Source organism: Mytilus californianus, unplaced genomic scaffold, assembly GCF_021869535.1.
Source record: "Mytilus californianus isolate M0D057914Y unplaced genomic scaffold, xbMytCali1.0.p SCAF_1, whole genome shotgun sequence".
NCBI classification, from domain to species: Eukaryota; Metazoa; Mollusca; class Bivalvia; order Mytilida; family Mytilidae; genus Mytilus; species Mytilus californianus.
In genome coordinates, this window is record NW_026262581.1 from 68,188,911 (window position 1) to 68,213,935 (window position 25,025).

Below are 25,025 nucleotides of genomic sequence, written 5' to 3' on the forward strand. Positions count from 1 at the left end.
TATGAATTGAATCTTTAAACTTTGAAGGACTTGAGGAAAGTCTTGATATAGCGAGCAGAAGTAAACAGATGGAAATGATATTCAATATATCTCTTATAGAGGATAGTAACTGAGTATCTTTTTAATAGAGTTACATCTAACTACAAAAACTGCTTACTCAGGACATTTTTACTCTATACAAACTTGGTTATCAAGGTTTTTATTCAAATTTTAATCTCTTGTTTAAACAATATTAGAAGATTTCTGGGCGAGTGTCCTTTCCAGTGATAAAATGCCAAAGACCTCTAGGCCTACCTGTGGTCGGGTATTATATATGTCATTGACCAGAATCTTCCACATTTATTTATGTATTAGTGGTCAGCTTTCTTTGTGTTGGGTCAACATTTGTATGTATAGAGACAGACTGGATAAACATACATATACATACTAATACCTTTATTCTTAATTTCATGATTTAGATATGTACTAGTGGTCAGATATATGGCAATGACCTATGTCTTTAGGATTATTGTGATTAAGTGGCTATTGGATAATATTTTTTTGGTTGTATCTAATTGACTTACAATGCTTTTGACCCTCTGTAATGCCTCCCATCACTATTAATCCTCTAGTTTAAAAAAAAAAACCAATTATATAACAAAAATTATTTTCTCAAAATGTATTTAGGTATTGTTCCCTTAAATCTGTTTAATCCTCAAAAAAAAGTTACCGATGACAACAAGGAATGTATGTTTTCCATATTTTTAACCCCCTTAAATAAAAGAATTTCTAATAAAGAAAAAAAATGTTAGTGGAAAGCATTAGTGAAATTATTGTATGCAGTTTTGGAGTACAAAAAACAATGTATGAATATTCTGGTATCATAAGTAGGTGTTTGGGTAACCAACTTTCTTTATATCTGTCAATGACCAAGTTTTAGAAATCTAACAAGGATAAGATTTTGTTTGATTATTTTAATTTTGTCAATATACAAGGAGCAAATAGGTTTGTAGGTGAACATTGAATTATTTATGATGCCTTATTTTAACAGATCTATATTTATCTCTCTTATCCCTCTAGGTATATCTTTATTACCAATTAAGACCATAAGTTATAATGAGCTGTACAAATTTTCAACATCTGCTTGCTGTATATTAATTATATGAGTATAATACTTGCTTTATAATAGTGATTGAAATGAGATGTGGGTATTGGTGAATAAGACAAAACCCAACATCAAAACTAAGTAAAGACATCTAGAGGTCAAATTACGGTCCATAGCAATAGACAAGGGTCTATAAACAATATGTCAAGCTCTTAATCTGAATCTATAAAAGTGGTGAATTTATTAACACAAATAATCAAAGATCAGCCATTAATTATGCTCAACATATCCCTTTATTATGTTTGGTACCAGACCATCAATAATTCTGTTATAAATAGTATTTTATTATTTGATCCCTCTGAGAACAGTAAGTAAGAGAGAAATGACAGGGTAGATAAGCAGACTTATGACAGGATAATTATAAATTTCCATGTCAGGATATGTGATGGTTTTCCCTAATCAATAAACCAGCTCAGTGTCTCAAATGGTTTGATAATGGTGTCAAAGAAAAATCCAGATCAATAACTAGTCCCAGTGACCCATAGATAACACTGCTTGCTGTGGTTTATACTCAGAATTAGTCATTTGCAGCAGATTGGAGAAATTTCTTCTTTATTAAAGTAATTGATGTGGATGTTGAATGATAAGAGCTATGTAAGGAATTACAGAATAATTTATAGAATCAATAACCTACTAACCTAACATTCTTATCAACCTTTTTTTCCACTGACTCGGTGTTATTTCACTTAACTGCAATTTGTTTAATTTTGTGACTTCACAAGAAAAGATAGTTTTTAGCAGAAAACAATTTGCAGAGTATAAGCTTTTGAGATCTAACAGGTATATATCAATAATCAAGGTAAAAGATCATTTTGTTATTTTTATTGGCTACTTTAACCTGGTCTCTGACTACTTCCAATGAGTAGAAACTTCTACTGATAAACTGATGGTAGTGTACCTGTGAAAATATTGAGTTGGGGCTATAACTTAACAAAATTTACAATTGATGAATTTTATAACTTAAATTACAGTTTGAATTCCCTTTGTTGGTTACATTTTTTGCTATTTTTTTTTAGGTCCATGTTGGGTTTACACCACCTCAAATTTTAATTTAAAATATCCTTGGATTTTCAATGGCTCTGATCCTGATAAAGGTTAATATAGAACAGTGACTTGAAAGCATCAATTTAAGAATGCTTGAATTTCATTCTTTAGTTTGTAAATTCTCTAATGAACTGAAAAAAGGAAAAAGAGCTCAACGAAACAGCTTCAGCTCACAAATCAATATTAGTTCTAGTAACCCTGGAATGACACTTAGGTAGGAATAAAATATAGATGACATTATTATGAACCCATAAGGTATTGAGGACAGATAATTTAGTGACACAATGAACTCAGTAATATGGCACTGGCATCAGTTAGATATAGAACTCTAATTTCAGGTTTTGATAATTTATAATGGCTTTGTCATCAATTAAGCTTGGTATATAGATACAATGCCTGTCTGTACATATGTATTATGTTTATACATATACATGTATTTGGTTTTGTTATATTCATCACTTAAAGAAACCTATGTTATATAATCTCGGTCGAGGCTTTGACCTTGTAATGTATAAAACAAATTAAAAACAAGAATAAACATGATATACTTTTTTCAAAATTTCATTTCCTTCTGACAAGCCTATTAATTTTTGTAACATTTAGAAACAGTTTTGTTTGAAGTGTCTTAGAAACCTGAGTGATCACCACTGTAATCCTATTATATGTCACAATTCAGTATCACCACTGTAATCCTATTATATGATACAGTTCAGTATCACCATTGTAATCCTATTATATGTCACAATTCAGTATCACCACTGTAATCCTATTATATGATACAGTTCAGTATCACCATTGTAATCCTATTATATGTCACAGTTCAGTATCACCACTGTAATCCTATTATATGTCACAGTTCAGTATCACCATTGTAATCCTATTATATGTCACAGTTCAGTATCACCACTGTAATCCTATTATATGATACAGTTCAGTATCATCACTGTAATCCTATTATATGTCACAGTCACAGTTCAGTATCACCACTGTAATCCTATTATATGTCACAGTCACAGTTCAGTATCACCACTGTAATCCTATTATGTGTCACAATTCAGTATCACCACTGTAATCCTATTATATGTCACATATGTCACATTTCAGTATCACCATTGTAATCCTATTATATGTCACAGTTCAGTATCACCACTGTAATCCTATTATATGATACAGTTCAGTATCACCACTGTAATCCTATTATATGATACAGTTCAGTATCACCACTGTAATCCTATTATATGATACAGTTCAGTATCACTACTGTAATCCTATTATATGTCACAGTCACAGTTCAGTATCACCACTGTAATCCTTTTATTTGTCACAGTTCAGTATCACCACTGTAATCCTATTATATGATACAGTTCAGTATCACCTTTGTAATCCTATTATATGTCACATATGTCACATTTCAGTATCACCATTGTAATCCTATTATATGATACAGTTCAGTATCACCACTGTAATCCTATTATATGATACAGTTCAGTATCACCACTGTAATCCTATTATATGTCACAGTCACAGTTCAGTATCACCACTGTAATCCTTTTATATGTCACAGTTCAGTATCACCACTGTAATCCTATTATATGATACAGTTCAGTATCACCACTGTAATCCTATTATATGTCACAGTCACAGTTCAGTATCACCACTGTAATCCTATTATATGTCACAGTCACAGTTCAGTATCACCACTGTAATCCTATTATATGTCACATTTACAGTTCAGTATCACCACTGTAATCCTATTATATGTCACAGTTCAGTATCACTTGGTTGCATTTTATGTTTTTAAGTTTAGATAAGTTTAACACTATTTTTCATTGATCAGTGTTATTTACCACACTACAATTTTAAGTAATTCATATTTAGTTTATCAATATGAAATAAGATGATGATGATGAATGCCTGCTTACTGTCTAGGGGCAAATTAAATGCATATTTAGGACAAGAACATGTTAATGAAATATGAATATTAACGCTGCTTTGTACTAGACTGACACGCTGAGCTGGATTTTAACTTGCTTATGAGTTCACAAGACAGTCTGCAGGAAGACATGTAACCATACCCGAAAAATATTATTCTGACCAGTGTTTGCTCTTACTCCTTAATGCTGCATGCTTAGCAGAGAAGCAGCAAATACCGATTTTAAAGGGCTTGACTTGCTATATGTAAATATATAAAAATAAGAAGATGTGGTATGAATGTCGATGAGATAACTCTCCACCAGAGACCAAAGGGCATAGGCGTTAACAACTATAGGTCACCATACAGCTTTCAACAATGAGCAAAACCTGTACTGCATAGTAAACTTTATCAGTAAACATATTGTGGTCTGAGCTTCCATTGTTAGTATGGTTTAATCAAAAATCAAAACTTATAACTGTTGGTACATAGTATGACAAAGTTTAGGTTTGTTTGTTGTTGTAACCTATGTGATTTTATTTTTTCTAAAAATTTTATTTTCAAAAGATTAACATCTGTGACCCAATGAACTGAAAGATGTCAAGGACATACAAGTTAGAACTTGATTGTAAGTCAGTGTGATACTTATGTTAGACCATTGAAATTCAGTGAACTAAAACTTTTATCAAGGTCTGGCTTCTTTGTAAAACATGCAGGTCTTTGTTTGTGGTCATCATATTGACAGATGGGTCAATGGGGCAGAAAATTGCTTGCTGGCTTTGTTAAGATGCAAGGCCATATGGGGGTCAAACAAGTACTTAAAGGTTTTTTTGACTTTGGAACAATAAAGGAAAAGATTAAAATTTATTTGAAGGTGTAATTTTGTAAAATTAGACAGCATTTAGAATTTTGAAATTAGGCATTGTTTGAAAAAAGGAAATAAACAGAAGAGCATGGTTTTACATGTTGATTGGGATATTATCCTAAACAATGCTTTAATTTATGTAATTCCGATTTCATTTTATCAGCCTGCAGTCAAATAATTTATCATGCAGTCATTACTATGAATAAATTTCATTAAAATAGTAGCATTATGAGGAGTTCTTTATAGAATTTTAACAACAGTCTATTTTTATTGACCTTGAATAAAAGTAAAAATGAATGTACTTTTAAAATTTAGTCTTGACAGAGATAATTATTTGTTGAACATAGTTAGAATTGTCTGAATGAAAGAGTAGCAATAAAAATTAAAAATAAAAAAAAAAGACCCTGCCCACACCACAACAAAATATTACCATAATGTAAGAGAAAGTATAAGGTATTGTAGAATAATATGTACACAGTGTATGACAGATTGATTTTAATTATTGTCATAATGTCTTAAAATGAAGAAATGTCCTTGCATGTGCATTATTAAATTCATTAAAAGAAAAAAGAAAAAATAATTTAGACCCTGTTTACATTTGTTTGAAATTGAACCAATTGTTATTTGAATCCATCTTAAAAAGACCTGAGTTCGCATTTACCTTTGCTCAAGTAAGATCAATCTCAATCAAAATTAAGATCCAGTGTGCTTATACTGCAATATGAAAAGAACAGGTCTGACATTATAATTTTACTTTTTGATTGCAAACAATCATCAAAAAAGAATATGGTAACGTGTGCATTTTATTCCTGTCATTATTTTATATTTGTGTACATTTGTTTAAACACTATCGCTCTTTGGTGTTCTTTGCAGCTGATGATGGACAAGTTGGTCTCCCAGATTTTATATAAGAGGAGAGTGTTTTCATGACTCCACAATCCCCCTCTTTAAACAAATGTACTTTTGCTACATGCAACTAAATAGTGCATCATTCAAAAATTAACCTTCATATCAAAATGAAATGTTACATTCGTGATGACACGTGCTTTCACAAAAAAGTGCACAGGTAAATAAATGAAAAACTTGATAAACTTTTTTTCATGGTCTTTTTAGCATAAAAATGTATTTATAAGAAATGAATGCTTCTTTTTCTAATTTTGTTGGGGTGTAAAAGTGTTGGTCGTGCACACATTTTTAGAATAAAGCGCTTCCACGCTTCATACAAAATGTGCTTTGGTCCACACTTTTACACCCCAATAAAATGACAAAAAGAAGCATTCATTTCTTAAATATATATCACTTTCACTTTTAGGAGGATCTAACACTTTTGATCTCAGTGAATACACTTGAAGAAAGTCATCAATCTCTGTAGTGGAGGTAGTCTTTTTTATTATGGTTGCAGATGACCTTTCCAGTTTACATTAGACTAAATGATCAATCTTTTTTGGATGATCTCAGGAAAGATTTATTTTACTAAAATAAACAGGGTATTTAAATAAACAGATATTATTTAGACATCTTAAAAGAGCAAAACAAATTCTCCTGTTTAGTGCAGTCATTAGAAATTTCTTTATTATCTAGTTTTGATTGTCAACAAACTTCATTACTTTTTATCAATTGTTTGAATTTAGCTATCCCTCAGTATAACAGTAAATAAAAAAAACTTGTTTAGTAATCCCCTGTTATTTAAGTGGGAGAATAAAAGCTACTGAAAATGTAATAGTAATCTTTGGTAAGGGAATCATTTATATATTATTTTAGACAATCTCATACTTAGACAGCTGATGTACTGCACTTAAAGAGCTTAGTTAATAGTTCTGTTGCACTTTAAACACATACAAATAAGTTTCAGATTTCTTATTTATGAATGAAACACACATTTCAGTGAAAGGTGATTATTACAGAATTTCAAATAAATTTGCTATCTAATGTCAGAGATTAATGTAGTTTCTATAAGGGTTTGGCATTTGTGTACCTTATCAACTTTCTGATCTTGTTGATTGGAGGAAAAATACTTTCCAATATTTCTTTTTTGTAACCTGAAAATGATATATGTGAAATAGATAGAAAAATGATTTAAAACTAATTAGTTTCACAGGAAAAACAGATTGGGGCCATAGCACATTTTATTTCTTTAATCATAATTGATCTGATATGGATATTTTAAATCATCATTTTTCAATCTCACTTGACACTAAACCAAAAGTAGTACAGATAAATAATTAACAATATTTGTTTGTTTGAATGAAAATCCATTTTCTGGTCCAATTAATGCATGAGTGATAAAATAGACTATGGTTCTACACCATTAATCATCTAACAGATATTGAGGTCAGTGGGGTACAAACAGCCCCTTGCCTGCCTACAAAGACAATTAATGACTAACATGAGTGGTCATCTTAATGACCTAGTCAAAGTGACCACTGTATTTGCCACTGGACATTAAGCAAGCAACAATTATAGTAATCCCAGACCTCAGTTAAATTTAAGAAATAGTCAGTTAAGATGATTTTTGATGATTTTGCTTCAATTAAAACTTTTGTCTTGCGTAAAGCAAACTTTTATAATCTGTCTGCATTGTGACAGTCCCCAACAAAATATGACAAAAAAGAAAAAAAAAACATTGAACTTTGGTTGACTGTAATATTATTATATCCTAGTTTTTGTAAACTTTAACTATATAGGATATATTACATTGCCTGCTGTTGAATTTTGTATTTGAACTTTATATGACTGTAATTAAAGTTGTTTAATTGTAAAAATATCATCACAGATTTAGTTCTCTGGGTGAGGAATAAGTAGGCTACATGTAATTACAGATGGAAATACGTAGATCTAATATAAAGCTCTAATCTTCTTACTGTATATGTAGGAGGAGGCCCTTTGTAGACAGGGTGACCAGAGTTTAAACAATGGTAAAAAAATATTAACAAAAATACCCAACTTTAAGGTAAATTCAAAAAGGGGAAGTCCATAGAAATTGACAAAATTAAACATTAGACTTTAAAAACCAAGGAAACAAATGGTAAACATCTGTCTTATTCCTGACTAATGGCAAAGGTATTTTTAGAAGAAAATGATGGGTTGAACCTGGTTTTATAAGCTAGATAAACCTCCCACTTGTATGACAGTTGCTTATAGTTCCTAAAATATTGACAAAATTGAGTGAGCAACCCAAACAAACTAAATAGGTTAATTTGTGACAATAATTGGTATCCACCTGCAAAAACCGTGTAGACATACATTACAGACATACAACACAACTGACTAAAAAATTCAAACAAGCCTACTCTAAGAAGCCAACAATAAAGTTGTTGTAATGGATAGTGACACCAGCAAAAATTTGTTTGTAGTTGAAAGTACATACAGTATATATAAATAGTATACACTTTCTCCTTAAAGTAAGGAAGATGATGAGTATGATGGATGGCTGCTTAATGTCCAGCGGCAAATTAATATGCATATTCAGAACAGGAATATGTTAATGTAATGTGAGTATTAACCCACAGCTTTGTACTAGACCGGCATGCTGAGCCGGATTTTTTACGTGCTAGTACACAATGTAACAGTCCGCAGGAAGACACTGTCACCTTACCCGGAAATATTATTCTGACTCCGAGCCGAACAGTCCTTGCTCTTATCTCCTTAATGCCGTGGAGAAGCAGCAAATACCAATTTTGAAGTCTTTGGTTTGACCTGGCCAAGGTTAGGAACCCATGACCTCCCGCACACGAGGTGAACACAGTACCACAAGACCACCGAGGCAGTTTCATAAAGGAAGGAAGTCTGACAGAAAGAGTAGTGGTTGACTGAAACAATATCCTTTAGCCAAACCTATTTTATTACATTTACTGAAATATTATTTTGGGGCATGTAGAACTGACTAATCTGTTCACTTAATTTTGGAATAAGTTATATTTTAGTGGAAATAACCTATTTATAGTCTTTTATATGTATATATAAATATATAATACGTGTAAACAACAGCCCAACAATGTTAGATCTGTAAATTTGCGGAAGCAAATTTTTTGTTCCTCCCTGGCCGGGATTCGAACTCATGCTCCTGAGATATCGTGGCACCAAACTTTTCGGCCTTGTATCACCATCACTGCTAGTGATCCTTGAGTTGCCACTGGTTCAGACGTACTTATATATATATATATATATATATATTTTGTATGGGTGCCATGAAAAATAATGTGTAAGGACATTTTGTATTATGCAATCATTTGAAAGAAACAAAAGGTTTAAATGTCTAGCAATTGTGCCAAGTAATGTAATACCTAGAAACTTGTTTCCTAAATGCAACTTTATGAATTGAAATTCCAAGAAAATTCTTTTGTGTAAGTAATATACGAAAACTGATATTTTCTCAAATTTATTTTATATATAATCTGTGGATTCATTTATTTTCATTGTTGTATTTAAAAAAAAAACAACGGGTAAACAGGTCCTTTAAAAGTAAGAAAACCTGTTATTTTAAAACATATTATAACAGTTTTCTATAGGTAATACTGATTCTATTAAAATGTAAGATTTCATTGTATATGAATCATATATCTTGGAATTGATCGATATTCTTTTACAGCAGAAAGAAATTTTATAGATAAATTTTCTATTAAGACATCCTATGTTAAATGATTTAACCAATTAAAAGTTTTATCATCTTCCTATCAGGTTTATGGTATTTTTATTATCTTAATAGTGGTATAATTATAAGTGTATCTTCAATTATGTCAGTAGGTCACTATGTCAGTAAGTTCATCTCGCTGGTTAATTGTTACTAAAAGCTGGGATAGATCTAATAATAGTAATAATAATGATAATTATAATAATAATAATAATAATAATAATATTTTATATAACAGATGACATAATAATACAGAAAATTTAATTATTTATAAGGAATCTCATATATTTTAAATTCCTTTTCTATTTTCTGTAATCACTTTTTTGGATAGAAGCACATAAAAGATTGTATGGTTTCAAAACTCATTTTGGTGATTTGCAAAATGGAAATATACTCTGTCTCCTTGTATAAGTATTTTTGGAGTTAAATTTGTTTCTTTTCACAAATATGAATTCTCATTGCCTCGCACTAAACAACCAAAACAAAACAAGGGTTATGAAATATTGCCCCTATTTCATGGATTATGACTTCCATGTATTGTAGACAAAATTGTACTTATAATGATAATTGTCTACATATTACAGTCTTTTGCAGATTTCATATAATATAAAAAAATCCACTTTGATGTATAAATATTAGATTTAGTATTCTAAGTAATATTTTCATGTTCTGGGCCATCTGTTCATCATGAACTGTTATATTTTCAGCCACTGGAGCTATTTCGAGAATAATATCAAAGAGTTAAACCTTTAAATTGTATTTTATATATATGTTGTAGCCAGGGCTTGTTTAATGTCTTCTGTCAAGGGTTAATTAGGTATACATAAGTTAATGAGGTGTGGTGTCCTTGAAGGACAGGGTAAACAGGCTGTACTGTGTACCCTGAATCATAATGGACTTGATTGGTGACAAAATGGCTGTACCAATTAATCTACCCACAGAATTACTGAATTTAAGAAATATTATTCTACTTTTATTTTGTAGTCTATAGAAATACTGATTGGGTATGATTGCTATCAAGTAATTGTTAGCATACAGTTATACTACATATTTGAAAAAAACAGTCCTGTAATAAAGTACTACTGTTCCCAAGGTCACATCTGGTCATAGGCGGATCCCAGGGGGGTGTGGCTTTTGTGGGAAAAATTTGGTTGATTATATAGGGAATCACTGAAGCATGACTGTAGCGGGCCCCCTCTTATGGCAGTCAGTGGCGCCCCTTATAAAAAGTTCTGGATCCACCACTGCTGGTAGATCTGATTTTACAGAACAGAAAGTAACAAATGTACCAAACAATTTAAGTAATAGTTACAAACATATTTAACCCAGCCACATTTTGTTTGAGCCTGTCCCAAGTCAAGAGTCTGTAATTCAGTGGTTGTCATTGTTTGCTGTCTTTCATGAATGTTTTTTCTTTATTGTTTTGTGTGTTGATTTTCTAATTTTGTCATGTAAGGCTTGTTATAGCTTACTTATTTACAGTTATTAGTTTTTCTCATTGTTGAGTAGATTGTTTATAAGTTTGTCAATAACTTTTAACAGGAGTTTTTTTTTATTTTTACAGACCACTGATGCAGTAGCTTCTGTAAACCTGTAGTTGCTTGTTTTTTTTTTGTCAAGTCACTTAACATGAGTTTTTAATTTTACAGAGCCATTATACCACTGCCACCAATTGTGCCCCTTTCTCATCCTGTAGTAGATTGTTATTTCCTTAGTAAATTAACATGAATTGTTTTATATTTACAGAGCCAATACCACTGTCACCAGTTATGTCCCTTTCTCATCCAGTAGTAAATTGTTATTTCTTTAATAACTTATCATGAGTTGTTTTATTTTTACAGAGCCAATACAACTGCCACCAGTTGGGCCCCATTCCTCAACCTGTAGTAGATTGTTATTTCCTCAGTAACTTAGCACGAGTTGTTTTATTTTTACAGAGCCAATACTGTTACTGTCACCAGATGTGCCCCTTCCTCATCCAGGAGTAGGTTGTTATTTTTTCAGTAACATATCATGAGTTGTTTTATATTTACAGAGCCAATACCACTGCCACCAGTTGGGTCCCTTCCTCATCCTGTAGTAGATTGTTATTTTGGGAGTAACTTAACTTGCTTTATTCTTACAGAGCCAGTCTACCACAGCCAGTCGTGCCCCTTTCACATCATTAAGTAGATCGTTATTTTGTCATTAACTTAACATAAGTTGTTTTATTTTTACAGAGCCAGTACCACTTACCACCAGTTGTGCCCCTTCCACATCGTCTAGTAGATTGTTAGTTGTCAGTAACTTAACATAAGTTGTTTTATTTTTACAGAGCCAGTACCACTACCACCAGTTGTGCCCCTTCCACATCGTCTAGTAGATTGTTATTTTGTCAGTAACTTAACATAAGTTGTTTTATTTTTACAGAGCCAGTACCACTACCACCAGTTGTGCCCCTTCCACATCGTCTAGTAGATTGTTATTTTGTCAGACCAGTTACCTGTTCATTTTGTGAGTATTAAATAATTATATTCGAAAGTGTGGAAACCTAAAATCATTATTGAGGAAATTTTTTAGTTTGTCAGACTGATAACTTGTTCATTTTGTAACAACTTTTAAGGTGGTTGGAGGGTTTGAAAATTGTGTTGCCGCAAATGATGGGTATAGATTTACTGAAAGTTATTTACAAAAACTCATGTATATATCTTGTTCATATGAGTACGAGAACAAGTTGGCTTGTAGGGGCACACACAATAATTACCCATTGGAATACCAGCTGTTGGTACATCAATCCACCAAACATAATACATATGTTGTCCATCAAAAAGACCATGTTTTTTTTGATAATTTCTTATTAGGTGTTTTTGAAACCATAGGTAAATAAAATGACACAGATTTAACCATGATTTTTGGAATTAAATTTTTCAAGGATGCAGTCCTATAAACCAAAGGAATACAGCTAAATATAAAAGTAAGGAATGGCTCATGTACATGCTAGTTTCCTTAACTCACGTGAGAATCAGCTGATATGGTATCTCATTTGACTTCAAAAAAGAAATATGACAAGTTAAGATAACATTGAATGTGAAATCAATTTATGTAATGTTAATATTGTCTCAAGTCTTAGATGAATGCTATGAAAATTATTAATGGACAAAAACTCATTCAAGTAGTCTAGAAAGAGGATTTCTTTTGTCTTGGAAGTCAAGAAGCATACTTGAGCTAAAATGAAGTAAGGATAATAATGGTATACCATTCTGGTATCTCATGATTTTGTTGTAGAAAATTCCAATAGTTGACCTTGACAATGCAAAATCAGCTGAGTTTAGAACCCAATATTGGACATTTGTAGTTTAAATAGAAAATATATTCTATTTTTACTTCTCTTTATTGTTAAGGTCTTTTTAATGAATAATATAAAAATGTAGATCAAACGGTAAAGAAAAAGGTTTGAAAATTAATAGAGTGTTTCATTAAACAAGAATGCCAACTTCCATATACTAACTTTATTCTGAAGGTTTTAGTGACATGGAAATTCGGGTTTTTATATTATCATGTATGATATGAATGGTATTGCATAGCCTTTTCTGTACTCTCTTATTTTATTGGAAAGGGGTATCATGGTAGCTTCAAATACTTGTACCACTAGCTGTAATACAATTGACTGCACTATTTGTTAACTAGTTATAAAACCAGTACCAATGTACTAGTTATCTGTCAACAGTTTATGACCTTCTGGTGTACCAGATATTGGACAGTAATGACATAAAAGATTTACTGTTAGACAGGTATTTGATCACTTTATCAATTAATTGGAAAAAAATTCAAGGATTCTGTAATTGTGTTCTAAGATTGAAACTCAGGGATAACTATTGTAATAGTCTTTGAACCCTCCTAGAGACAGGTGATCAGAGAAAAACAGCCTGTTTTTGCTTGTCTGATTAATGTTTGGTCCATCTATTGGTAAGCTGGAGAAATCTACCAACAGTGACGGCTTGGGTTAAGGGATAACTGTGAGTAATTAGTGATTATGTAAGATTGTGTCTTATTTATCTGTAAACTTTTAGTTTCTTTGATAGGAGAGCGAGGGGCTGGGAAGTTAAGAGTATTCAGTATGATGCAAGAAATTAAAAGTTAAAGGGTAAAGAAATATGTGCAGTAAGGGCCTTATTTGGCCCCTAATATTCAGTCCATAATTTTAAGATGAAATGAAGAAGTTGGCCTGTCATCATTGAACTCCTCAGAGGTGCCTGTATATTAAATAAACATTTTTGTTGTAGCAGTGTCTTTTTTTAGAGGGGTTACTAAGAAAAAAAATATAAGGAAAAGGCATGTAGGAATATACTTGAAAATAAAGTCTACATAATTTACTATAACAGGTTTTACAAATTGTAGTTCATCAAAAAATATATACTTTCTTCATTTCCTTAGAGCAAACAGTTCACTTTATATCACCAAAAAAACATGTTGCTTCCAGGAGTTATGCCCCTTTTATAAAAATCCACTGGAGTATTTATGTAATGTAGATAGACCTAATCTGTAATCTGTTAAGTTATGAGGGTCCTCTGGGTAATAACCTTGTTATTTCTTACATCGATGTCATGGCTATTCTAAGTAGAGCTGTTAGAGGGGAAGTATTAACACTTGACATCTTTTTGTAAGGTATATTGTATAAGTTTTGTGAAGCATTAGTAGGTATGTGTTCTCTGCCGGGAGAAAGATTTGTATTGTGGATACTAGACACACACAATATTATACATAGATGACCCTATGTCTATATGTGTCTTATCAAATTAAAAATAGATTGTGTTTTACCTAAATTTAGACAGAGTTGTTTACTTACCCTGAACTTTGACTAAAAATATCCGGAGATTCATATGTGGGTAGATTAAAATCATGTCAAATGCAGTATAGTTATCAGATGAAACGTGAATATAAAAAACAAAGAGATATGTTGGGCCAGATATCTATTGGGTTGTGTCACTTTGGGTTGCTGTCTTATTCATATTTACCACACATGTCCTTTTATTCACATTTAAGTTACTTACAGCAAAAAAAAAGTCGTCATAGCTCAAAATAGGGAAAATTAAAACAAAACCATAATTATTAAATTTATAGAAAAAAGTTTATGTACTTTAAGGCAGTTTCAATAAAAATGGCACTGCAGACCACCAATTAGTAAATTGTGGTTGCAATTACTGTGAATTAAATATTATTTGTGGGGTTGTTTTTTTCTCTCCATAGAGTAGAACCATAAATTTAAGTGTTTAAATACACATTTCTTTTTGGCTATTATGCAGAATTGGTTAAAACCATGAAAGCAGGTAAAAATCAAAATACATTTTTTTTCTCAATACACAAAAACAATGGTGCCAATGAAAATTAATCCACAGTAACAAGTAATTAATTTTGTTTTGCTGATACATAATGATTTGCATTCCAGATAATAATTGTGGATAATTTAGTACTGCTTTCTTTATCTTTAAATGTAAAAAATTAATTTCTGTTTTTTTTTTTTAATTCTGCCTTGACACTTTACTGTAGAACATTGAGTACATAAAGTTCTTAGCTTTATTCAGTGTAATTCTGCCCTGACACTTTACTGTAGAACATTGAGTACATATAGTTCTTAGCTTTATTCAGTGTAATTCTGCCCTGACACTTTACTGTAGAACTATGAGTACATATAGTTCTTAGCTTTATTCAGTGTAATTCTGCCCTGACACTTTACTGCAGAACATTGAGTACATATAGTTCTTAGCTTTATTCAGTGTAATTCTGCCCTGACACTTTACTGTAGAACATTGAGTACATATAGTTCTTAGCATTATTCAGTGTAATTCTGCCTTGACACTTTACTGTAGAACATTGAGTACATATAGTTCTTAGCTTTATTCAGTGTAATTCTGCCCTGACACTTTACTGTAGAACATTGAGTACATATAGTTCTTAGCATTATTCAGTGTAATTCTGCCTTGACACTTTACTCCAGAACATTGAGTACATCAAGTTCTTAGCTTTATTCAGTGTAATTCTGCCTTGACACTTTACTCCAGAACATTGAGTACATATCGTTCTTATCTTTATTCAGTGTTCTAGAATTTGGACTTCTTAGTTCAATATGCAGATCTTTTTAATTTCCGACTATTTAAAAGTGTTATTGCACCAAGATTAATTATTGATTGTTGAATTTACTACCATGTGGTAGGCAAAAATCACATAAGAGCTTATAATACTGAATTACTGAATAGCATGCCAGTTGTATATTTAATATTTTAAACAGCTTTTGTGTTTTTTTTCCTTTTTTAAGGGAGGGCAGAATATGGCCCATTCTTCCTCTTCACAGATTATAATCTTCAATGGTACCAAATTAATTGTAAATATGAAAAACACAGTGCCTAGCCTTGGAAAGTTTTGTTTAGCAAACTTACAAGATGAAAATGAAAGGATATAAATAAAAAAATATAACATTTTTTAACTTGTCAGTCCTTTCAGGTTTATGTTCCAAGATTTTGTTAAAATTGACAAAAGACTGTCTATCTTAGTGTTGATTTTATATATGTTCCCAAGATATTTTAATCATGAGATAATTTCCCCTTGTCAACACCAAAATATGATTGGTTTATAAAATGAATGAATTGTATTTCCTTGTATTAAGCTTTACCATGTTACAGCACAGTTGGAAAATGGTGCTAAGTACCGCTTTGAAATTTTATATTGGGATTCTTTGTCTCTTTTCAGTGATTTGCATAGATTTTATAGCCATGCTTACATTATCCAAACGATGATGAACCCAGTGTAAAATTACGAACTGCTCAACATTATTTGAAAATAAATATATGTTTTTTGGAGGTGACCCTTTTTGGCAGATTATTGACAATTTGTGTGACTCACGACTGAACTTGGAAAATAAAATCATTGAGTGTTATCCTTTTCAATGTCACAATGGACTTAATATATAGCATGCACACATTTTGATATTAACTACAATCATTATGCCCTTGGAGTTGTATGTTATAGGACGTAACATTGTGATCTTATGCTTATGTCTGTGTTAGAATAAGGAAACTGAATAACTTTGTCCTATTGCGCCATTATATATACCTTATCACATTAAGCACAATCTCTGAAATTTGGAGTATCCCTAAGTTGATATGGTATTGTTTATTATTATTTTTTTTAAATAATAACTCAAGTAGTACAATTGAACTAACTCGAAGCATGTTGGAAGAAATGAGACTTTGGGCAGACTTCCATTTCAACCCCTTCCCTGGTTGATGGAATATGCAAAATAAACAAGTAAGGGAGTTCAAATGGAGGTCTTGCCATGACCTTACTTTGCTTAAGAAGTTTATAGAATCCATTATCACATGAACATTAACAGAGAATCTTTGTGGTTCCATTGCACCACACCAGTACTACTTACCCGGAAATAAAGGAATTTGATCAAATAACAATGGCATTGATTGACCAACTTTTATATGAATATATCCTCCATAGACTCTTTAATTTTATATAGTATCCAATGAGAAGTATTCAGAAAAAATCTGGGGAATCTTTTTCCAATTGATTAATATGATGAGAGAGTTCAGAATAAAAATTCTAAACTAAAAAGTGGTAATAATATTTTGATTTCTTTTGAGCCTGTTGGACCAAAGTAAATTGAATCTTTGGATCATTGTTATTAATTGAATTTTCTAAGATATGGACCCATTGTTATTACTTGAATCCTTTCTAAGATATAGACCTTTGATATTAGTAAGTGATAAAGGACAATAAGAGCATGATTGCTATATTCTTTCTTTGGTCTGAACCTTGCTTCAAACACAGAATTGATGACATAGTTTTACATTGCATATTTGGAAATATAGACCTTTACGTCTTAAAGCAATCAGAAAATAGGCACTTGACTACAGCATATTAACCCTCTTTGGTCATACACTGTAATTCAAAATACTTTAGATATCAATGTATCCTTCAAAAATACAAAATTATTGTTAAAAAAGTTCAAACTTTAATTGAATAGAATGATCAAAACCATAATGTCAAAACTGTAAAATACCATAGCGTTAATCAAAGTGGTGGTCATTTTAATCTTGGGGAACTTTAGACTAAATAAAAAGACTTATGTTATCATTGCAGCTCCTTATAGTTCAATGGAAAATAGATTGTCAAGTAATGAGCATTAATATATATAATAGGTTGAAAAAATATTTCCTTTTTTGCCATCAGCATTGCTTGATTTGTTCAAATCATTGTAGATAGGAGATTATCTTGTAGGCTGGAGAAATCACTAAAGGATTAAATTGTGGGGATTAATTCCTATTGATACTTATGTTTGTTTAATAGTATTGATTGACATTGTGTTTAAATGAAATATGAAAGTTGTGTCTTGGAATGAGGACATTTAGAAACTTAACAAACTCTATGCAGAGTTATTGCAATAGAGAATTTTGTGATTATACAGGTTTTTTTTTTTGGTTTTTTTGTTTGTTACTTCTATGTTCGAAAAATATTTTTTTTCTTTAATTTCTCCCTAATGGTTTATTTGATGAAGAAAGAAGTAAGGATTTTGATCATTGTTGAAGGCCTTAAGGTGACCTATAGTCCTCATCCTTTGTCTTTGATGGATTATTAGTTGTCTCATTAGCAATATTACCACATCTTAATTTTATATTCCTGAGACTGATATGATTTTTTTATTTGGCAGAGTAAAGAGTAAAGAAAAAAAATATGTTCCAGATTTTGGAAAAACAAAAATTCGCTGAAGATTATAAGATTAAAAGGATTACCCTGACCACAATTAGACTTACTTTGTCCATGAAAGTCATGTATTGTAGTACCTCCATGCTATCTCAAACCATGTATGACTAAGCAAAAAAAAAAGAAATGAAAAACATTTGATACATTGAAGTTATGAAATAAGTATAAAGAGAAGGTTATAAGAACCATCAGAGTCCAGATCACTTAATATAATACCCCCATTCTTTGAGGGTGGAAGTGTTATTACAATTTACAATCACCTTGTAAGTCTGTCCGTCCATCCTAACAAGTTTTTCATCACAAGTTTCTGAGAGTAACTAGCAGACAGAAAGTGACTTCATATTTGGTCATTTAAACTTGATAGCGATGAGTTATAACGATGAGTTGTAATATGTGTTTCCTTTTTGGACCTGTCCACATCTACATTCATTTTTCCAATTCTTTTAGATTTTTCAATATGTTGATAGAACTTTATAATATTTTAGTTGCACATTTTTCTAGTACTGCTGAACGTAATAACTTGCAGCTTGACCATGATGACTTGTTACATTTTAGCTCTATCAGACACCTCTTTCCTTTTAATTTCCAATTGGGGTGTGTTTAGCACAACTTGTAACTTCTGGTAAACACGAGCATGTGCTGCTTATCTGCCTTACATGCCAGCATTTACAGTAAGAACTAAAAACTTGTTATCTGTCTGACAGGACACTCAGATATGACATTCTTGTTGACCATCAAAGATTGAAACATCCTTATTGCACATCACATCAATATTGTTGGAAAAATACCCCCTCCCCCTTAAAAAAAAGTGTCCCTTGTCCTAAAAAGAAATCAAAACCAACCACAACTGATTTTGCATCAATTTGTTCAGACATTTAACATGCAAATTAAGAATGAAACCTGTATATAAAGCATACCAACGGTAAGAGAAATAGTGTCCCTGTTTATAGAGGTTCATTTAAAAAAGGCAAATTTTACAGTATGGAAATAAGGAGATGTGGTATAATTGCCAATGAGACAGCTAGCCACCTGAGTTCAAAACTTCAAATAAGTGGATATAAGCAATTAAAGGTTACCATACGCCCTTTGACAATGAGAAAAACCCATACCATAACTTCACACCGAGGTAAAATATTTGTAAGTAATTAACTCATTTTACTATTAAGATGAAAAACAAATCACATGTATAGTTATATAAACACTTTTTTGAAGAGTTCAATGTGCACATTGTATCATTAGTCTGATAAAATACAAATGTCCTTGATCTGTCTGGAGAGAAATTTAAATATTTTGTGTAATTTAATTTTTCTTACCTGTAGTAGTCCTTTTTAGGTGTAGCAGCCCTTTTAAGGACCAGTTCTGATTATCAACCATTCAGAATTAGCAGCCCTTTTAAGGACAAGTTCTTACACTCAACCATTCAAATTAGCAGCCCTTTTAAGGACCAATTCTGACACTCAACCATTCAAATTAGCAGCCCTTTTAAGGACCAGTTCTGACACTCAACCATTCAAATTAGCAGCCCTTTTAAGGACCAGTTCTGACACTCAACTATTCAAATTAGCAAGTTTATATTGCCATTGATTTTTCTGATTATTTTTTTGTTATTTTCTAAAGCTTTTGTACCATTTTTCATAATTGTGGAAGTTGATTGATAGAAAGCTTCAAGTTTATTTTTTGTGGTTAACCAGATTATGAAGAATTTAACAAATTGTGGTCAAACTTTGATGTAATACAAGGTAAACCTTATTAAGCAGACATTTTAATGGCTGAGAAACAAGTAATTAAGTTTGTCCTAATATTGTGGTTAACACTAAACAAACATGAACTTGTGTGTGTCCTATGGTTAGTATAAAACTGTAAATTTGTCACCTCTTTCTTCCTCTATTTTTCGTCATTGGACACAATTGATAATTGTTTGGATAACATTATCATGCATTAACATAGGGTGTAATCCTGTACATGTATGTGTAGTGATTCTCCTGAAAATAACAGATGAGATTGTCTGTTCTTTTGTCAGACGATTTTTTTTTCCAGGGAAAATAAATGTAGTATTTGTACTTTGAAGAGATAGATCGACAGTTTGGGATAACACTAACCCCCTAAAGGTCAAAGATTGTTCATTTTGTAGGTTACAGTACTATTCAACCAATCATAACTTGGTCAAATTATAATAAAAAGACACTATCAACTAATAGTTATATTTGTCACATACAAATATAACAACTAACAGATAAATTTCAGACAATGACCCAACAATACTTGTAAGCTTTATAGACTTAAAAACCTATTGGGAAAAAATCAGGAATACTTGGTTAAAGGGTAGAGAAGTCAAATGGTTTTATACTATTGCACTAGGAGATGGACGTCCATTGTATGTACATGTACTCTAACAAATGTTTTGGATTGTTTGGTATCCTCATCTGATTCACACCACCCATGAAGAAGGTAGTTCCAGTAAACTCTTATGCTGGGTTTCATTGCTGATGAGACAGGTGTTAATGATTTGGAAAGAAGTTATGTGGCCATTTGGCAGTCTCCAGCAATATAACATCCTTTGTAAGGACACGCAAATTATTTAGGTATCCAGTAGAGTGAAGGAAGATGTAGTTCTTTGTCTTTGGTTGAAATTCTTACGGAACTTAAAACCAACCTATTATTGTTCAGGATTTTCTCTTTAGTAAGTGTGGTGGGAGTATATGGTAGGTTTCCAACACTTAACAGAACAACATTTACTGATTATAGCTGTGCTGCATAAAAAATAATCTCAGAAGGCTGTCATTCTCTAATGTATTTCAGTCTCAGAAGGCTGTCATTCTTTGACGTATATCAGTCTCAGAAGGCAGTCATTCTCTGACGTATCCTAGTCTCAGAAGGCTGTCATTCTCTGATGTTAGAAGGCAGTCATTCTCTGACGTATCTTAGTCTCAGAATGCAGTCATTCTCTGATATATCTTAGTCTCAGAAGTCTGCCATTCTCTGACGTATCTTAGTCTCAGAAGGCAGTCATTCTCTCACATATCTTCTTCTCAGAAAGCAGTCATTCTCTGACGTATCTCAGTCTCAGAAGGCTGTCATTCTATGATGTCAGAAGGCTGTCATTCTCTGACGTATCTTAGTCTTAGAAGGCAGTCATTCTCTGATGTATCTCAGTCTCAGAAGGCAGTCATTCCCTGATGTTTCTCAGTCTCAGAAGGCAGTCGTTCCCTGATGTATCTTAGTCTCAGAAGGCTGACATTCTCTGATGTCAGAAGGCAGTCATTCTCTGACGTATCTTAGTCTCAGAAGGCAGTCATTCTCTGATGTACCTCAGTCTCAGAAGGCAGTCATTCCCTGATGTATCTGTCTCAGAAGGCAGTCATTCCCTGACGTATTTTAGTCTCAGAAGTCCGTCATTCTCTGACTATCTTAGTTTCAGAAGGCAGTCATTCTCTGATGTATCTTCGTCTCAGAAGGCAGTCATTCTCTGATGTATCTCAGTTTCAGAATGCTGTCATTCTCTGAGGTATCTTAGTCTCAGAAGGCAGTCATTCTCTGATGTATCTCAGTCTCAAAAGGCAGTCATTCCCTGATGTATCTCAGTCTCAGAGGGCAGTCATTCCCTGATGTATCTTAGTCTCAGAAGGCTGACATTCTCTGACGTCAGAAGGCAGTCATTCTCTGACGTATCTTAGTCTCAGAAGGCAGTCATTCTCTGATGTATCTCAGTCTCAGGAGGCAGTCATTCCCTGATGTATCTTAGTCTCAGAAGGCTGTCATTCCCTGATGTAACTTGGTCTCAGTAGGCAATCGTTCTCTGGCTTATCTCAGTGTAAGAAGGCTTAGTACTCTGACATATCTCAGTCTTAGAAGGCTGTCATTCTCTGATGAATATCAGTCACAAAAGGCTGTATTCCCTGACATATCTCAGTCTGAGAAGGCTGTCATTCCCTGACGTATCAAAATATCAGAAGGCTGTCATTCCATGACGTATCTAAATATCAGAAGGCTGTCATTACCTGATGTATCTCAAGTCTCAAAAGGCTGTCATTCCCTAACATATCTCAGTCTCAAAAAGTTTGTCATTCCCTGACGTATCTCAGTCTCAGAAGGCTGTCATTCCTTAACGTATCTAAATATCAGAAGGCTGTCATTACCTGATGTATCTCAAATCTCAGAAGGCTGTCATTCCGTAACATATCTCAGTCTAAGAAAGCTTTGATTCTCTGACATATCTCAGTCTTAGAAGGCTGACATTCTCTGACATATCTCTGTCTCAAAAATGCTGTTTTTACTTGACGTATCTCGGTCTCAGAAAGTTTAGATTCTCTGACGTATCTCAGTCTTAGCAGGCTGTCATTCTTTGACGTATCTCAGTCTCAAAAAGGCTGTCTTTACCTGATGTATCTCAGTCTCAGAAATCTTAGATTCTCTGACGTATCTCTGAGTCTTAGAAGGCTGTCATTCTTTGATGTATCTCAGTCTCAAAAAGGTTGTCATTCCCTGATGTATCTCAGTCTCAGAAGGCTTTGATTCTCTGACGTATCTCAGTCTCAAAAGGCTGTCATTTTCTGACGTATCTCAGTCTCAGAAGGCTGTCATTCCCTGATGTATCTCAGAAGGCTTAGATTCACTGATGTATCTCAGTCTCAGAAGGCTAGTCATTCTCTGAAGTATCTCATAATGCATACTTTGATATTTCTAGAGGTGGTATTTGCTTTAAGGTGCCACAACGATTTCTAATTAGATGAATTTTCACCATTAATTTAAACTGTCAAGTTTTTTCAAGCATCATCAAAAAGAAGTACATTACAAAATAAAAACCTTTGAGGTATAACTTAAGATGATTGACAAGTTAAAGCTGAATAATAAACAGTATGAATTGTTTTGTTGGAAACTAGAAAAATATGCAAGCAGGTTATAGTATTTACTTATATATTGACATTGGGAAAAATTTCAATACTCAAGTGGCAACTTAAAATTAAGTTGGAAAAAAAAAACAGCGATTCAATCTGATGGCACAGTGTTTTCCTGTGTACAACAGTCACTTGCACTTTTCCTGTGGCATTGAACTTGTATACAAATAGATAGCTTTACCCTGCAATGGGAGTTTACCTAAAGATTTATCATTATTTGCACAAAACATTCAGGCTATTAAGGATAAACTTAAGCTGTTATGGTAATTTATGATAATAGATTACCATAACAGCTTCAAGTACAAGGAAACTTACAAATTATGTATGTTTCTAATTAAAAAACTTATTGAAGTACCATTAACATCATTTAGTGACAGCTCTTCAGTGACTTTGATTCCTCAATCTTTTTTGTGTTAATTACAACTTTCTGCAAAACTAAGTGACTTGCTGATCAGTATTTCTTACTGATTAACCTGGCTGAGATGGTCTTGTATCTGCTATAAACACATAGCTACTTTTTCCAACACTTCACCATTATGTGAATTTTGCAAGTTGTAAAATATCAATTGCTGATGATAGTATCTCTCTAATTGGAACAAACTAAATATCCTTGATCTAATTGGCAGCATAAAAAAAAAAGCTTTTTGTTCCATTTTAAAAAAAAAAATGTGTGCATTATATTCAATTCAACAACTTCATAATATTTATATTGTAAGAAATGCATCATGTATTTTTTATAAATTTGAACAACAAGATGAAGAGATAAGCTTCAGGATAATACTGTAGTGAGATTTGATATTAGAGGTAAATTCTATTATCTTGTTACAACAAAACAAACACAATTTAGGAAGGGGATACTGTAGTAGTACTGTGAATACTGTAGGGTGTCTCACTGTTCTTACATGCTTTGTAAACACACAATTTAGGAAGGGGATACTGTAGTAGTACTGTGAATCCTGTAGGGTGTCTCACTTTTCTAACATGCTTTGTAAACACACAATTTAGGAAGGGGATACTGTAGTAGTACTGTGAATACTGTAGGGTGTCTCACTGTTCTTACATGCTTTGTAAACACACAATTTAGGAAGGGGATACTGTAGTAATACTGTGAATCCTGTAGGGTGTCTCACTGTTAATACATGCTTTGTAAACACACAATTTAGGAAGGGGATACTGTAGTAGTACTGTGAATCCTGTAGGGTGTCTCACTGTTCTTACATGCTTTGTAAACACACAATTTAGGAAGGGGGTACTGTAGTAGTACTGTGAATCCTGTAGGGTGTCTCACTGTTCTTACATGCTTTACAAACACACAATTTAGGAAGGGGATACTGTAGTAGTACTATGAATCCTGTAGGGTGTCTCACTCTTCTTACATGCTTTGTAAACACACAATTTAGGAAGGGGATACTGTAGTAGTACTATGAATCCTGTAGGGTGTCTCTCTCTTCTTACATGCTTTGTAAACACACAATTTAGGAAGGGGATACTGTAGTAGTACTGTGAATCCTGTAGGGTGTCTCACTCACTCAGTTCTTACATGCTTTGTAAACACACAATTTAGGAAGGGGATACTGTAGTAATACTGTGAATCCTGTAGGGTGTCTGACTCTTCTTACATGCTTTACAAACACACAATTTAGGAAGGGGATACTGTAGTGGTACTGTGAATACTGTAGGGTGTCTCACTGTTCTTCCATGCTTTGTAAACACACAATTTAGGAAGGGGATACTGTAGTAGTACTGTGAATCCTGTAGGGTGTCTGACTCTTCTTACATGCATTACAAAC

General features: G+C 32.6%; 1 protein-coding gene across 3 annotated transcripts in view; it reads left to right on the forward strand.

The window, feature by feature from the left end:
* The window catches only part of LOC127706725 (phosphatidylinositol 3-kinase regulatory subunit alpha-like), a 177,208-nt gene that overhangs the window by 73,033 nt on the left and 79,150 nt on the right, over positions 1–25,025 (forward strand). For all 3 annotated transcript variants that reach the window (XM_052211385.1, XM_052211401.1, XM_052211393.1), the window contains exon 3: positions 12,005–12,088. In XM_052211385.1, the coding sequence (XP_052067345.1) occupies positions 12,005–12,088 (84 nt within the window). The remainder of the gene's footprint in view (positions 1–12,004; positions 12,089–25,025) is intronic.